The sequence below is a fragment of the Tauraco erythrolophus genome, chromosome 8 (assembly GCF_009769465.1).
Source record: "Tauraco erythrolophus isolate bTauEry1 chromosome 8, bTauEry1.pri, whole genome shotgun sequence".
NCBI classification, from domain to species: domain Eukaryota; kingdom Metazoa; phylum Chordata; class Aves; order Musophagiformes; family Musophagidae; genus Tauraco; species Tauraco erythrolophus.
Window position 1 is genome coordinate 2,029,629 of NC_141472.1, and position 18,155 is coordinate 2,047,783.

Consider the following 18,155-nt stretch of genomic DNA (forward strand, 5'->3'; position numbering starts at 1 on the left):
GAACAAAAGACGTCATTTGCCATTCACAAGGACATGCACACGCATGCGCCCTTGTCCACACATGGAGGATGGAAGACACACAGGGAACGATCACTCAGCAAGTACCTATCCATCAGGCCGATGCAGTCCTCAAGACGTGGCCCTACGCACCTGCAGCAAATCCAAATTGAAAATAGGGAGAGAAAGAGAGAAATCTGTTATTAACAGATCCAAGAAGCAGGAGTCCCTTCTTTGTGGCACATTCTTAATTATAAATCTCAAGAGAGACCCAAATCACCACAAAATTATAGCTTGTGATAAAAACAAGCTTGCAAGGGGAACAATAATAGCAACATAAACAGCATTCCAAGGTTGGACATATCTTGGCTCAAACAACACTTAAGGCAGGTTACACCTGCTAACGTGGGAGTCCTGACAATAGAGCTGCTTTTTCTGGATGTTGTCTGAATCATCAAACCAGTGATTACTACACAAAAGCTGTTCATTTGCAAGACGAGAACTCCAGGAGCAAAATACAAAACTTTTTTTCTTTCTGTAATTGATGCAATTGTTCATTCTGTTCGAAGTTCCTAGCTAGGGCAACTGCAGAAATATTTTGGAAGCTGACTATGCTTTTAGCAGGGTAGCTCAAGGATGAGCTTCCAATCACAAAAACCAGAGTGAAACGGTGTTTGCTGATTCAGGCGTTTTATTCTGCTTTCCATAGATGCTCCCAAAAGTCCTCTACCTGCAAAATCAGCAGGTGCTCACCAAAGGCAATGGGAATGCAGAGAATCGCTTTATGCAGCCATACTAAAGGACAACCATGGGGGAAGAGTCTGCTTGCAAAACATGGATATGCCTGGATTTTCCTTGCCCTCCTGAACGGCAATAGGTGAAGTGGTGTCCTAGGTCCTCTGCATTCCAAGAGCAAGTCAATTACACAGTTACACAGTGGTCAAGATTCTCAGAGACAGATAATGAAGTCAAGCTTGTAGAGGTTAAGACAACCTGACACCATTTAGTGCTGAATGTCCAGCGAGTCCCTCCGTAGCCACGGGGAGTATCTAGCGCTCAGCATTTTCAGGAAACCAAATCACTTATTTCAACTTGTTAACAAGATCTCAGAATCATTTTATTAACAGGCTCTTTGGCTGTACGTCTACTACAGGAGCAGGTGATCTGACACATCAGTAGACTGAAACTCATTTCTGTTGAGGCATTTTAAATTTAAGGTATGATTCCTAACTCCTTTTGAAGTCTCCTGCTTTCAGTTTGGCCTTGATAGAGGGGCATGCATGTCAAAAATCTGAAAGAGTTCAAACGCGCTCCCATGAGATCTTCTTTCCACTTCACCATCACTTGCCACTCATCAACTTTTGCTGCATTTAAATTAGCTATCACTTTGCCATTATAAAATAAATTCCATGAATTCAATTGCTCCTTACCTGTCCATCAGGGAGAGCAGAGTGATAGTGAACCTTACCTCTTGTTTGTTTACTTGAATTTTTATTTTTACATACAAACACGAATTGCAAGGACTTCCTCAAGAATTGTTTCCTTCAGCAAATATGCAGACATAAAAAGGATTCATTAAAATCCCAGGTGGCCACATAATGCATAAAGTAGAAAGGGTAGATTTAAATGCAGCTCAAAAACTTGAGAGAGCATTCTTGATGGGTGTTTTTTGAAATGTCAGCCTTCCTGGACTTCAGCACTCAGGACTGTCTGAATTCTTACCAGTCTCAAACATATCCAACATTTCTTCCTTTCATGGCATTCTCAGCAATTTGCAGAAAACCAGTTCGGTAATGAAGGGAGGCTGAAAAAAAGTTGTTCAGATCTTCTGTTTCCTAGCATATCAAGAGAAGCTAAGCTCATACTCTTGCTATAAATAAAAAGAAGGCCCTCTTCCAATTAGAGGTTTGAGAGCCCATTACTGGTTCAGATAACTGGCAGGCTAACATTAAGAGCCTATTGTCTTGGAGGCATTTCACATCTGTACATTTATTCTCTCAGACTTCTGGAGAATAGGACTTGAATCCAAGAAGAGAGAGCTGTTTGGACCTCATCCACTCCAAGCTGAAAGACCATTGATTTTTATTTAAACCTGTAATCTTCTTCAGTGGATTTCCCAGCCCCAAACAGAAAACTGCCCAGGTGCAATTTCCATTACTCCTAGTCATGTTGAACAGCTTCCTACTCTCTGGCCGGCTGTCCTGGTAACACGCACTGAAGTACAAAACGGTGTGAGTAACAGCAGTATCTATTAGCAAGCTGATTTGCACCACCAAGTCATCAGTTATTTCTCCTCTGGAAGTAACTTCCTTGGTTTCAGGCTTTTTGACACATCTAAGTACAGGCAGGACACGATCATACATCACACTGATACTCCATTCACCCCCAGGGCTCCTTCTTCTGCTTGGAGTCTGGATAATGTTTTCATTTCCAAGTTCGCTCTGTAAGATGAACTGGTTAACTGATACATGCCAATTTATTAATGATCTATTCAGTACCTTACAACAGTCCAACTCAGCTTATACAGAAAATTACACTTGGAGCTCATCCCAGCTTTACAGATAATCATCCTCCAAAATAAAACGATGAGTTAAAACAGTTTTGAAAACTGGAGTAATTTTTTTTTTTCCCCCTGAAACAACCCTTTTTCCCCACCTCTGTCACAAATATGGTCATCCATCAATTCTCCTTAAGATTGAAAGGTGGGGTCTTAACTGTTCACACATGTGGAGTAGTGAAGCTGTTTCTAGTTAGATGAACTCTCAAAAATCTTTGTCATTGAAAACAAACAAAACTGATTAAACAATGGCATAAATGGATTAGCTCTGGACAGGAGAAAACCTTAGTTGCAGTGATGAGCTGGTCATCCAAATATTGCTATGGTAAAGCCAGAAAACTCAAAACAAGGAGGTTAATTAGTTAACAGGAAGTGCATACTGATGGTGACAGTAAGAAAGTTGAACTGGGGCAGGAGGAAATTTTGCATCAACAAAAATAATAACAGTTTCTTATTCAGAGTCTGCTGTCATTGAAATTGTACTATTGTTTCACCTGGAATTCATAATGCCTTCCTAAAAATACACATAAACTTTAGGGGCAAGACAGTGCTTCTGCCTTCAAATCCCTTCTGGTCCACACGTGTTGATAGGGCTCCCATGACTTCTCTGGTCTTGGCTTAGAAGGATAATAAAGTTTTGGTGAAAAGTAATATGCTTCCTTCAAAATGTGGTGTGAGAAAATGCCTCCCTATGATGAGGGGAGGCGTACAGTGAGACCTCCCGTTTGCGTCTTGCCCAGCAAGGAAGCAGACTGTCAAATGCAATTATATAATTAGTATTTTTTTTCTCCAAAAGTGTTCCATTTTGGCTAGCTCTGTAAGAACAGGTGCCAAGTGCTTTCTGACTCTCTTGAATTCAACGGGATAGCTGTTCCACGTGCCTCAGATCTGCTCCAAACTGGCTTCAAGGAGCTGACGGTTATCATGGGGATGCAAGGCCAAGAGCACAGTTACTGCATCCAAGAAAGTCACTCCTTGATAGTTCTCTTAGTCAATGTAAGACCATTAACAGGGCTGGATAATTACACACCTATTAACAGAAGCAGTCATTATACTGAATAAGGGAGGAGAATGGTGTTATCAAATGTCTCACTCTAGGATATAAAGCAATCACCTGCACGTGCCATGACAAAATTGTGGCAAAATGGTTACATGAAACAGAGGTGAGACATCTTCCTTGGTGACAGCAACAGGTGGGCAAGACTAGAAACAGCGTATGAGAGCTAACAACCCAATCATTCTAGCAAGCTCCCTGATTCAGAGAGCCACACAGAAGGAATGTGGTAATACTACACTGGGAGCACTACTCTCCAGCAGCTCAACACTCTTTGGTGAGTATCCAAGCTGTACTGCAAAGGCAGTGGTTTTATTCCAGAGGGGAGAACAGACATGCTAGCTGAAGTAAAATTACAGTTTCTCCATACCATTCAGTTGTGAGCCAAATATCAAGAGGTGTTCCTTCTACAACCTATTTCACTAAGGAATCCTGATGGAGTGGAAATTAAATATTAATTTCCAAAGGAAGGGTATGAAACTAGAGAATTCAGTATTGAAGGAGAAAAGAATAGAGCAACTGATTTCCCTTCTCTCTGTGGGCATATTCAGCCCCTGAAAATGTTGGCAAGAAGATGGACAACTCAAACCCCAAACATCTGGGGCAGTCATTAACAGTTTCATTAACATAATCACATGCCAGAAAGTCTTTAGGAACACTAGAAAAGAATACACATGCTTACCCAGATTTGGGAGGTGGTGGGGTGTTGTTCTTATAAGGGGTAACAAAATATCTAAGAATAGACATGTTAACCCGTTAATAAGAGGATGAGGATTTCTGTGAAGAATAATTTTAGACTCATGGTGAAGGGATGACTCCTCATCTGGAAGATAACCATGTGTAACCCAGTGAAACCTTTGGCCCTTTTACTAGTGGTACACCATCATTTCTCTGGGGATTGGCACCTGATGCTAAATGAGATATTCTTTCACCTGATCAGCTGCAGAAACAAAAGAAGGGAAACCCAAAAGTTCAAGGATTAAACGACAACATAACTCAGCATAAAGGAACCCTGTGTCATCAAGGGTTGCCAATGAATACTGGCATGTTCAGTTACAGCTGCCTAATGTCCTTCCTATTTGTTTATGAACTAGGATGTCAGATTTTCATCGCAAGGCATAAAAGCCTCCCTTCTTAATCCTGTTCTATCCAGGGAGATAAACAACCACTTAGAAAATACGGATGCATATGAAGAAGTGTAAAGGCATGGAAAACATTCTGCTCCCTTTCTGGTCTGGGAGAAACAGAGTTATGCTGTGAAGATCAGTTAATAGTTAGATCAGATAGGTCTCCCCGAAAAAGAGGAGGGAACAGGAAGAAGTGTCACATCTGGTCCTCTGAGATGCCAGCAGAGCTGCAAGGCACTTCTAACGCAGGAGGGGCGGTAAATCTATCCGCCCTAGCTGGGCTTGTCAGATTCCATCAGAACTGGCGCTTCCACCATCTGTTAAAGCCAGGACCAGAGCTCCTAAAGTGAGCTCATCTTTTCATATTGTTTCTTCTTACACTCTGCTTCCACAGTAGCAGCAGTTTTCTTACTGCGTAACTGATTTAAAGGGTCTGAGGGGAAGACAAATCTGTAACAGATCCTGCCTGTGTCTTTGTGATCTCACTTCTATTTCCCTAATGGCTCTATTGTAATTAGATTTGCAAAACCAGCAAAAGGTCTCATTTTGAATGGCAACAGCTGTTGACATCAAGATTACATTGAGTAATTTACTAGTTTAATTTTAGCTGCTAAACAATAAGAGCCTCTTGTCAAAGATTACTTCACCAGCTGAAGTCTTCTCTTTTTTCCCCAGCTCTCTTTCTTTGTATGTTGGACACCACCAACCATATCATCAAAAAGACATTTATAACTTACGCAGCCCATGCAAAACAAGAGTTGCGTATGTGACTACTATGATTTTGTTGCACAGACTGCTAATTCTGGCTCAGATACATGGGCTGTATAGTTCCAAATGCAAAAACTGATTTTGGGCACCTGGGACTTGAGAAATTGAAGCTCAGATTCCTATGAAGAGCCTGGCTTCGAACAAACCCTTTGCATCAATCCCCAAATGAAAAAGAGAGCAGTACCACTTCTGTCTCACAGTCATACTGCTGGGTTAGTTCACCAACACCAAAGAACAGAGGTGAAAATTCTGTCAACGAGTAAATACCAAAAATAAAGTCATTTTACAGGCCTACACTTACACGAGTGTCAATGGCAGCATTTACAAACCAGTGCTAGCCAGCAGGAAAGCTCAGAGCTCTGCGATAAGTTCTTCTCTATGGTTTTCAAAAGGGGTGTAAGCTTTTTTTCCCTGATAAGCTGCTGGACATTCAAGAGTGGAACCTGAATGTCATGAGACCTGAAAAATGACAGGTTACATTACTGCCCTACGCACTCTGCTCTCAGGAGAGGGCCAAGTGCTTTGCCAAGCCAAACTATATAAATCATCACGTGCTATGAACAGTCAACAAGATGGCTCACTCCACAGAACGTGTGCTTACCCTTGGGTGCAGTTTGGGTGGCATGGATGGCACTCACGATCCTCATCAGCGTATTTGAAAATGAAGCTGTTAGCGCCCTGTAAGCCATCAGGACATTTTTCCACACAATTTGGACCATCCTTAAAATGGAAACACTTCGTGCAGTGGTCAGGTCCCTGGAGAACGTGGAAGAAAAATGCAGTGCATTCAAGTTACTCCGTCTTTTCCTGCTGCACTAGAGTTGCAGGTCCTAGATTGACAGCACGCTCAGCAATAACTGTAGTAGTGTTTCCTTCCCAATGAACAGTGAACTACCTGAATGGTTCCAGTCTCTGGTAAAGGGCAGCAGATGTATAAATCCTGGTGCTTCTGACCATAAACTTACTTTGTAGAGTGTAAGCCTAAATTCCAGCTTCTAAACAGGTTTCTCAATATTACTGGTGTGCTTAACACAACAGACTCCATAGAATCACAGAATGGTTTGGGTTGGAAGGGACCTCAAAGACCATTCAGTTCCAACCCCCCTGCCACGGGCAGAGAAACCCTCTACTATACCAGGTTGCCCAAAGCCTCATCCAACCTGGCCTTGAACACTTCCAGAGATGGGGCAGCCACAACTTCTCTGGGCAACCTGTTCCAGTGCCTCACCACCCTCAGAGGGACGAATTTCTTCCTTAGAGCTAATGGAAATTTACCCTCTCTCAGTTTAAATCCATTGCCCCTTGTCTCATCACTATACATCCTTGTAAAAAGTTTGACTCCATCTTTTATAGGCTGCAACCAATCACAGAATCACAGAATGGTTTGGGTTGGAAGGGACCTCAAAGATCATCTCGTTCCAACACCCCTGCCGTGGGCAGGGACACCCTCACCTCCTTTTTTCTCACATGCCTTAGCATAGTCGCCAGGAGGATCTGCTCCACGATCCTGTCGGGCACAGAGGTGAGCCTTTTTAAAAATGAGGGCTGTGTTTCCCCTTTTCCAGTTGGTGGGAACTTCACCAGGCTGCCACAACTTCTCAAATATGATGGACAATAGTTTAACTTTATCCACCAGTTCCCTCAGGACCTGCAGATGCACCTCATCAGGTCCCATGGACTTGTGCACCTTCAGGCTTCTTAGATGGTCTCAAACCTCATCTCCTACAGCAGGTGGTTCTTCATTCATGTGGACTTTAACTCTCAGAAATTTCCTGCAACCTTGTTCAATACTGAATCACATTTGCAAAGCAATTGCAACCACCTTTCAGTGGAAGCCCCTACCTCTGCACTCCAGAATTATTTTCCATGTTGCATTCTCTCTGCGGTATCTGGTCACAACAATACTGACCAACTACAAGGTCTCCTTAATACGTATGTAGGCTAGACTGTTACAAACTATAAACCAAGGCTCCCACACCACGTAAATGTAAAATTTTAAGGCTGTAATGATAAGCCAGTGTATACCCAATCTGGCGTTCAGGTTAGGCACTGGTGTCAGTTTTATGACCATGAGCCTTGCTACAAAATCCGAATTTCCCTCAGCTTCTTGCTTTATGGCTCTGTTGCAGAAAACAGTACTGCAACAAAAATGATGTCTTTTTTCTGTTCGGTAGGTAAGTCGCAGAAATAAGAAAATAAGCTACAGGCTAAATTTTCTCAACAATGAAGAGCCTAAAATACAACAAATAGCCTAGGATACTTAGGACTTTTAACTTTGCCGATATACAAAAGACCAAAAGAAAGAGACAACTTCTCGCTCACAAAAGAGCAATAATCTTTGACAAAAGACTCACTAGACAGTATGAAGATGATAGCCACAGTTCACATTCATTTACAACACATGAAAAAAACTCCCTACCAAAAGACCCTAAAAGACTAACCCAAGTAAAATACCCAAACAACATCTTGATTAAGCTCACTAAGAGACTGAGATAAACTCCCATTCGTTTTTGCCTGTGGGGGGGGGAAGAAGGTAGCTGAAGTTGTAGTAGAACAGGACAGAACTGAGCATAAAGAATGAAAACAGTGATAAAAGAGGGCACAAATCACAACTGAATGCTACCTGTCATTTAAACACTTTATCTGTACCCCTAAGGCATTAGGGCAACTCAGGAAAGAAAAGGACACTACTTTTAAAACCATTTTCTTAAGGAGACTGATCCCAGGAAGTTTATTCCCCACATCAATTTAACATGAGCAGAATTCCTTCCCTACAGGCACAAGATGTGTAATTTCTTCTTCTGTTAACATTAATTTTCAATAGCTGCTCTAAATTCTACAAGCAGAAAACGCCTGAGCTTTAGGACACTTTAACAAGCTAGCCCATAACACAAGAAATTTTGTCCTTACCGGTCCATAGCACGTGATCATGTTTTCTTCCATCTTTTCACACTGAGGATCACACTCCACACAGACAGAACCATTGGCAAATTCCCGAAATTCCCTAAGAAATATTTTGCAGGCTGGTTAGGAGAGAGCAAAAGCAAGACTGAAACTGAGATAAAATGGCTGGCTTTTCACCTGGAGGAAATTATCAGCTTCACTGAGGTCAGCAGACTATGCCAGCTGAGATCACTTCTGTTAACGACATTATGCTGCTTTACACCAGCTGAAAACCAGGCCCCACCAGCAACCTCTTTCATAGGCAGGTGAAGCAGTACACATCTTGATTACCAGTATAAAGCTGGAGTGTTTTTTCTTCTCTTTCCTTAAGAAATAAAGACCCCTTTAGCAGGACAAAGCAGCTCATTTCTTGATTTTTATCTATGGAATTGTCTGTCGTGGATTAGATTCAGGAAGCCACTTGTTACATGTGAGACATCACTATCAGGTAGGAAAGGGTTAGGAAGAGCACTGATTACAGTGCTTCTCTCCTTGTTTTAGTCAAGCCTCTGCACACACTCCTGTTCTAAAGCTCATTCTCCAAAAGGCTCCTAACTTTTTCATCAACAATTCTATACTGAGGTCTGAATCTATAAAACATCAAAACAAATCCTTTTGCTCATTTATTTCATATATCTACGAGAAACTTGTCACTCAAGTGATTATTATTTTCTTTTTAATTAATCACTTATAAGGGGGAGGAAAGTAGTGACAGCAGGTTGATTTTTGCCAACACACACCAGGGGTCTCATTTCAGCTTCCAGTTGTCCCTCACAAAAAAATCTTCAGCACCTTCTCAACACAATTCATCCCACTTTCTTCTAGGCTGAGATGAAGTAACACCTGAACAGATCGCTTGTCTCCTCACTAACCACAGAGAGAAGCCACGTAACTAGCTCGGACTGGACACCTAAGCTTTGCAGATCGATCCCATCTTGTTGCAATAACCAGTTCAAATATTTGCATGAAACACTTAAAGATGTGTTGCACGCTCATGTTAGAGGGCTCTAGTAATATTCAGGTAAGGTGAAGGCCTCTGTGCTTAGTTTATCCATGTTCTCCCTCTGCTCCCCTACAGCCATTAGGATCTTTTGCAACAATACAGCTGAGGAAAACCTCCCTTGACCACCTTTGGAGACAGATCTGTCCTGTTGAGGACTAATGCAGCAGTCAAATACATCTGACCCTGCACAAGTTCAGATTTGGAAATACATAAAAACTATCCCACAGTATATTTCACTCAAAATCAGTAATATTGGAAAAGGAACCAGATATTGATTAATGTAAAACCAAAATAACTTATGAAAGTCCTGCACAATATAGTCGGAAAGTATTGGGAAGTACAAGAAAATCATCTTACCCATCATACAGGTTACAAGAGTCTATGCACGTCCTTCCCCTGATGAAGTGCTTGCAGGAGAGACACTGGTCTGGCCCCGGCCCCCAACAGCCATCACTTGAGCATAACTCATTACACACCATTCCGTCGGCAGCTGCAGAGAGAGGATACTATCATTTACATAGCTCTCTGAAATCCAAAGGAAAATATTTCATTCAGCATTCTGTCATACTCAGGAAAGTAAACCGAACATTCAGAGTTTGTAGAAACAGAATAGAGAAAACCCAGAAAATAATCTTCCTACTACTACAGAAACACACTGTGCACTCATAGTTTGAAAACTAGACACACTTCTGGTCTGTTCCTTTCAGAAAGGATATAGTAGAGTGAGAAACATTTTAAGAGAGTGCTACAAGGACGACCAAAACTTGAGAAGAGTTTCTATACCAGGAATAAACAGATGAGTAGCCTTAGATATGGGTGAGAAAGAACATGATAAAGGTCTATAAAATCATGAATGACAAGAGAAGAGTAAGCATCAAGCAATTGTTTACTGCTTCTTCCAAGTCTCTCCTAGGCATTCAAAGAGACAGGAACCCAATAGCCAAAACCTGAGATTTTTCTCTGCAGACAGAATCAGATCTAGCTGCAGAATTCCCTGACATGGGACGTGGCAAATGGCAAAATTTTAAAGGATTTGAAAATCAATTGTCCAAATCACGCAGAAAGGTTATTAAACTAAAATATAAAACACTGCCTCTGAATTGAGGGCTACCTCAAATAAAACTTATGCACGGTGGGGAAAAAGTTTAAGTCATCATTAACTGTGATTTTTTCAATTATTTATTGCAAAAGGACCTGAAGAGCCAGAAAGCCTTTCTATTAAAGCCTAAAACCCCCCACAAAATAAACAGTAAACAAAGGGTGAGGTGGAAAGGTTGTTTCAAACACAATTAATTCTTATTTTATATAAATTATTCTCTACATAAATACCCAGATGACTGTGACAGATGGAGAAAATGAGCAAAGAGCAAAAGGAAACGTGTTCTCTCTCCAGCATCTGAAGAAAGTCCAGTTGCAGTTTCTGTCAAACCCCAGCATGTGAAAGGGTACATCTCTTAATTTGAATTCATGCTTGGACAACGAATTGTTTTACACAAACGGTTATGTACTAGACTGAGCAGATTAAAATCAGCAAAGATCTGAAATATCAGAAATGGCAAATATGTAAACACTTGCTTCTTTTTAAAACCACTGGAAACAACTTGATGGAAGCGTCAAACAATAAATTAAAAGTAGGTTTGCTGGTAGAATTTTAGCGCCCTTCCAATGCTGTAGCAATAAAGATGTGCAGTCAGGAACAAACATACATGCACTGAAAACACACATAAAACTGCAACTGCATACGCTCAGCACACACTTAACGAGGGGCAACAGCAAAAGCCAAACAACAGAAAAATCTTTTTACAAAATGCAAAAAGCCCTCTGGCAGCTTTATATGAAATAGAAAGACAGTAGTTACTTATGCACTGTTTTTCTGCACTGCTTTCAGTACAGCAGCATAGCTGGGTGACTGGAAAAAAAGGTCCTATTTTCATCTCCAGATACGTGATGGTTCTGTCTCCACTGTCAAGGCTGGAACGGTTCAGTTAGGTACGTCCATTACAGTCTACCTTAACAATTAAAGGCCATACTGAATTTTATTACCTGAGAAGTGCAAAGCCCTTTTAAATCACAAAAGAGTCAGCAGAAAGATGCTTTCTGCTCTCCACAGCATGTCTTCCACTGGTTATTCTGTGCTTTGGTGTACGCAATGTCCCACATTTGAACCACTGAGTATCCGTTATCGCAGCCTACTGTACAGGAGAGCACACTGCCTCACGCAGCAACTCTCTCCTTAACTGCTCTTTAATTGCTGCTTTTCATCATGCAGCGTTGTTTGATGTTGGCACCATGCCTGTCAAACACATCTTTCTGATCTAGACAGCATGCCTAGTCTATGTCCTCTTCTATTGCCTACAAGGCAATTCCTGCACCTCCTTTTGCCCCCAGAGATGCTGGAAGTTCATGTCACACTGGCAGGCTGCTTTCCTTTGACATACATTACCTGTCCTGTCCCTGTCACCCTGCTTTCTGACCACTGAATTTATTAGAAAGCACTTTCGAAAAAAAAAAATACACAACACTTGCATACAGGGTTTCCCCTCTCCTTGCCCACCTAGTGGGTATGTAAGAGGAGTGAAGCTGCTTCTATATTTCCTTTTTTCTTGTAATGGGACATTTTGCTTTAACAAGATTGAAAATGGCAAACCCTCACCTACTTGTTTGGTTTTCTGTCTAGAACACTTCCGTAATTCAGCGCTAAAAAAGGACATTTCACCCTTACGAGCAGTGTAGGAACCAATCCAAGATTCCATGTCCTCCAGCCCTCGCAGACAAACTGACCCAAGAACACAGGAGTCACCAGCATGCTTCCTCCTTGCACAGCGCTGTTGCTGACCTGCCTGGCTCTGCTGTACAATAATTCACGTAATTCAGCAGGTGGATGAGCACCACCTTATCCAGTACAATACCATGAGTCACCTCAGACATGAAAAGTCTACACACTCATGTTTGATCAAGGCTGGAATGCTTGAATACATAGACTACTTTTTTTCCTGTATCACATATACTTTCTTAATGACAACATCCAGGTGGTGCTCAGTAGCATCTCTTTTTTGTTCTTTTGCCTCAAAGCTCAAATCAGGTACAGTCAAACATAAAATAATTAAATTTAGGAATAATTCCAGGAGGTCATTTAATTTCCTTTAAAGCGTATTAATTCTCAGATTCCAGCGCAGCAGGAGAGACCCGAGCTATTTAGCATGCCATTACATCGAGATGTCTTGTTCTCTTCCCCTGAGCTCTGCTGTAAATCACGAGTCATTCTGCTGCAGCCAAAGGAACCATGCCACACAAAGCCAGTACAAGCAGAGACAGAAAAGTTTAGCTTTTCATTATTGTCCTAACTGCAACTTTTTCAAAGCATGGCAACATTTTTATAACGACTACCAAATGTCAGTCGTTCCACTATGCTGCCACTGACTAAACTTCACAGAAATCAAAGAAACTAGGTGAAAGCTTTGCCTACAGAGCTTCCTTTTTCACCTACTTTCAGACACTGCACGTATATCCCAGTCTAACACACAGTCTATCCCAGTCTCCACAGCACAGTTTAGCAGGTGCATTGACTTGGTATTAAAGACCAGTTTTGGCCTATTTTGTGCTCACTGCCTCACAGGAGCACCCAGAACAAAGCTCCAGGTGATTCAGCTGGTCATTTCAGGGGAACTCCCAACCATGGTTTAGGACTTAGAACATACTTGAGGGCTCCCTCAGAGCAGACTCCAGCACTTCTCCTCTGGTCTGCCCATCCCCTTGATCTCATCCAGTCTTACAGTGACGTGTGACTGGCACTGACCAGACAAATGTACGAGTCCTGCCTCACGTGGTCTGCCACAAGGACACCTGGGATTAATAGAAGCTTTAGGCTCAAAATGTATCAGCAAACAAAAAAAAAAAAGAAGGAAAAAACCCAAACCCAGAAACTATCACAGTTCTAAATAAGTAAAAATTCTATATGAATAGTTTTATTTTCTTGCCAGTGACTCGCTTTAAGTACTTGTCACACAATACAAAACCCAGCCTGCTTTGGAGATCCTTTTGTTCTCACTTTCAATCTTAAGAATATTAATATTCTTCTGATTTTATTTCACACGCTCTCGCCATTGAAAGGCAGATTCCTATTCACTTTCTCACCTTTTTTTTAAACTTGAAATTGTGCTTTTATTACTAGTGATTTACTTTTTCACTGTTCTCAGCTGTTAGACTACTCGAGGATCAGAGTTTATTTACACACAGGCGCACATGGTGGTGCACTAAAACATACCTTCAAACAGCAAGTGATGCTGTTACAAGATAGCTCAGAAAATACAGAATAACCTTATGCAAATAAAAGGAGAGCTTTTCAGTAAAGAAAATGATTATCCAACTGAAATCTAGCCAACACGGTGCCTGTAGTCTATGAAAAAAGCAATAGAAAAAAAAAATCACTATTTCCTTCTGCTTATTTCTGAGTCATAAAACGTTTTCATAAATGAATCTTGGCAAGAGGGAGTGTTTTTTTTTGACAACTTATAAAAACCCATTACACTTGTCTGTCTTCCTCTTCTTTAATTATAGGGATACCTAAAGAAATGTTTCAATTTTAGACATGTTATTTGGCATTTCCAGGGGCTGAGAACGATCCTGAAGCTCCAGCATATCACATGGCCATATCTGGTAGGAAAGAACAATAAGGGTTTTGACAAGAACTCGTTTTCATTAGGAGTTTTAGAACACATGTTCATTCCTTATTAAGGGAGTCAACACAGGCTGGAAGCAGAAAGGTTCAATATCTTTCCTCAATCTAGATAGCTAATTTTCTTGTGTCCTATCTAAAAAAAGAAAAATTAGTGTTACCTGGTGAAACACTTATGGGCCTGATCCAAAGCTTCCTGAACTCAACAGAAAAGCTCCCGCAGACTTCAATTAGCTTTGCATCATGCCTGATAATGAATGTAATCATTTATTCAAGTTGTTAATTGGTGGCTAAATTGACATAATTTGTAACAATCACATTTATAACAACCTTTACCTAGAAAGGTTTCACTGTACACTGCAGGTGTCACTAAAGCTGAAAGGAATTTAAATAACTTTGTATAAAAGAACCTTTTTTCTACATTTATTTTGTGTGCACTCCTATTTAACATGAGTCATCTCTGACTGTTCATAAAAAAACACATGCTGGGAAAAAAAGGCAGATTCTTCATTCCAGCATGGAGCAACAGTAAAATCTAACTATGAAAGCACATTCTCTAGCAAATAATTCTATAGTCATTCATTCTGCATTAATAATATTCATGATGAAGTAAGTTTTATGCACAAACTGTGTTTAACATCACAGTTTATAGTAGCAGACAATTAAAAGTCTACATTAGATGAAAGCTTCATGCACTGCATTTTAGGGGAATGCTCTCCAATAAATTTCCACTCAGCTTATCAGTTTGAAGATGCCCATTTGCCATCTGAACTCTCAAAACAACCTCGAGAGAAACTGTCAGACTGTGCTACAGGTGCGATGGGTGTTGAAGCCTCAACTTCTTCCCTGCCTTCAAGTCTTCTCCTGTCCTGCCCCCAAGCCTAGGCCTCTTTCAGGGTCTATGCAGCTCAGAAATCTCTGGCTGATGATCACGTACTGCTGCCCTTTCCATGGTGCTCAGCCTCCAAAGTGCTGCTTTCTTCTATGTTCTCTGCGCACGCCAGCTTGGATGCTGACATTTCTATCCCTGAATGTGTGTAGGGAAGGTGGAGAAGAGAGAGGTCACATTCCTTCCAGGTACCCACCCCTCTCTGGCCATGCATAAGACAATATTAGAAAGCCAACACAAAGCAATAGATCATGGTGGAGTTTATGGATTATTTGTTTTTTAGTTTAAAACCATGAATTTTGCTCCTGTACTTTCAACAGTCTGCCCTAGGCTTTTAACCAGCTTTTGGAAAATCCATCTCAAAGGTGGTGAAATATTTGGCAATATCTTAATATTGTTAAGAAGTGGCAGAAATGGCAAGATGAAATCATTGACAGCGTCAGGAGTATAAAGCATGTTTTGTTTGTTGGATAATTCTCTAGCATTTTCCACTGACTGAAGTCTGTTGTCTTTAAATTCCTTATTGAAAAAAAAATGAGTTCTGCCAAATCATATAATGTCAGTATTATCTCAAAAATTGAAGCATCACTATAGACTAAACTTTTCAAATAGTATTTTATTCCCTCAACAATTTTTTAAATATTTCCTCAATTACTTATACAGTCAGCTGAACACAGCATTAAAGGGCATGGAAAAGAGATCATTATCTTATGACACATGCTAAAAGTCACTTAAATATGATGCTGACAGATCTTGGAAGCTCTTGCATGAGTTTTAAGAAAAGCTACACATGGATATTAAACGTTTGGTGTAACTTGCTTTAAGCCAGTAACAATCACTAGGTAGTGAGGAAAGCAAAAACAAGCTGACAGTGACTCAAAGCATACAAAGAAATAACAACAAACATACCTGAGAGCGGCTGTAATAATTAACATGGTCTAGACTGATTTCTTCACTGGAAACCACATGAAAAAAAAATCTTTAATGGATATTTTTACTAACAATTCACACCCTGCTAGTCACCATGCAAGCAGATAGTATTTCTACCACAGAGGATGGATTCCGATCCTGCAAATATTTACTTAGGCATTTCTCTTCCTCATTCTGATTAGTTTTATTTGTCACTCAGAGAGGCACTGGCATATGCCCAAGCATCTGCAGGATCAGGGTCTGGAACAGGTAAGATAACCGAAACAGAAATTGAAACCCTGGAGGCTTGCCCTCAAATCCCATACATTCAGGCAGTGGAAGATCCAGAGAAAACTCTCCTAAAGCCCAGTCTGTTGGCCTTTCCTGAAAACCACAGCTGTTTCACAGGATGCTGGAGAAAGGCATCTAACTCTAAGGAACAGTTCTGCCTTACTCCAAGTAATTGCGAAGATTTTAGTTGGACATCTAACCAGCAGCAGAACCCATTTAACTCCAGAGAGGTTGCTGACTGACAGGCAGAGCTGACGCAGCAGGACAGCTCTTCTCATCTAATGCTGATTCTCAAAAGGCCACAAAACCTTAATCAATTCATTCACACAGACATGCATAGAGAGAGAAAATCAGTTTCCTATTAGGATTTGGGAAGTCATCTAAGACACTGCCTTCTGATCGGAGTAACTTGGCCCTGAGCCTACGTCCATTATACGCAGTCCATTTAATAAACATAGATTAGAGTCCATTTTTAAAGCTCGTCCCTTGGTACTGTAGCTTATATCGTGACTTCTTAAAATGAAATGAATGAAACTTGTTTTCCTCATGAAGATTCCCCTGGTGGTAAATTTTATAAAATATCTTTAAGGAGTATTTTTGTTCCTGGAAAATATCTTGTTACTAGACTGCTAGCACAGAATTAGGTTCCTCCCCACCACTTGATCCTATTAAACTCCAACTCCACTTCAGCAAAAAGCAACTAGCAATCCACCATCACTGGACAGATGCAATTCTCTTTCTTGGCAACACTTGTATCTGCCAAATAATGTACCATTTTCATTGTTGGCTTTCCACACGAGGGCAGAAAAAGCTCACGCATTTGGCTGCATACTGGAACTACAAGCTGTCTACAAAGGCTCTTGCTGGTTAAGACTGGAGGCACTAGTTTTTCATGGGAAGTGAGGAGCTTTCCTCCAAGTTTCAGTCCAGAAAGTCAACCATACCCTGGGCTGCATCACCAGCAGCATGATCAGCAGGTCGAGGGAGGGAATTCTGCTTCTCTACCCTGCTCTGGTGAGACCCCACCTGGAATAGTGCATGCCACTCTAGAGTCCTCAGCACAGGAAAGACATGGACCTGCTGGAGCAAGTCCAGAGGAGGCCACAAAAACGACCAGAGGGCTGGAGCACCTCTCCCGTGAAGGCAGGCTGAGAGAGTTGGGGTTGTTCAGCCTGGAGAAGAGAAGGCTCCGGGGAGACCCTCTAGCAGCATTCCAGTACCTAAAGGGGGCCTACAAGAAAGATGAGGACAAGCTTTTTAGGAGGCCTCTTGCCACGACAAGGGGTAATGGTTTTAAACTATAAGAGGGTAGATTTAGACTCAATCTACAGAAGACATTTTTTACAATGAGGGTGGTAAAACACTGGAACAGGTTGCCCAGAAAGGAGGCAGACACCCCATCCCTGGAAACATTCATGGTCAGGTTGGATGGGGCCTTGAGCAACCTGACCTAGTTCAAGATGTCCCTGCTTACTGCAGAGGAATCGGACTAAATGACCTTTAAGGATCCTTTCCAACCCGAACTATTCTCTAAGTTTCAAAGGAGCTGATGGTGCCAGAAAACGCATGCTTTTCCCTTGCAAGACTGATCTTATTCAATGTTCAAATAAGACTGACTCTCAGAAGAACTAAAAGCAAAGAGAAAGCCTTGAGATAGAAAAAATGAAAAACAAGAGAACAGAAGCCATGAAGATGACAACACAAAGCTCATGGATGTTGAGTAACTGGAGCTATTTCAGAACAAGATAAAGTTAGGCGTGGTGAAAATAGAGACTGTGCAGCCTTCTCTGTCCTGTAACTGGTTAACTCAATTCGTTATTCAGGACTGTTCTTAAGACTCTTCATTAATGCTTCCTACATGGTGTTATCATCACGTGTTCGATCATCTCTGGATGATGAAGGAGCTATGGCTACTCTCACAGACAACCCCCAGGATTCATTT

The 18,155-nt window shown here is 41.2% G+C and overlaps 1 protein-coding gene across 1 annotated transcript in view; it reads right to left on the reverse strand.

The window, feature by feature from the left end:
* ERBB4 (erb-b2 receptor tyrosine kinase 4) overlaps positions 1-18,155 on the reverse strand; it is a 390,281-nt gene that overhangs the window by 146,205 nt on the left and 225,921 nt on the right. The window contains exons 13-16 of the mRNA XM_086615834.1: positions 9,807-9,939; positions 8,414-8,507; positions 6,105-6,259; positions 106-150 (exon numbers count right to left, since the gene is read on the reverse strand). Of these exons, the coding sequence (XP_086471960.1) occupies positions 106-150; positions 6,105-6,259; positions 8,414-8,507; positions 9,807-9,939 (427 nt within the window). The remainder of the gene's footprint in view (positions 1-105; positions 151-6,104; positions 6,260-8,413; positions 8,508-9,806; positions 9,940-18,155) is intronic.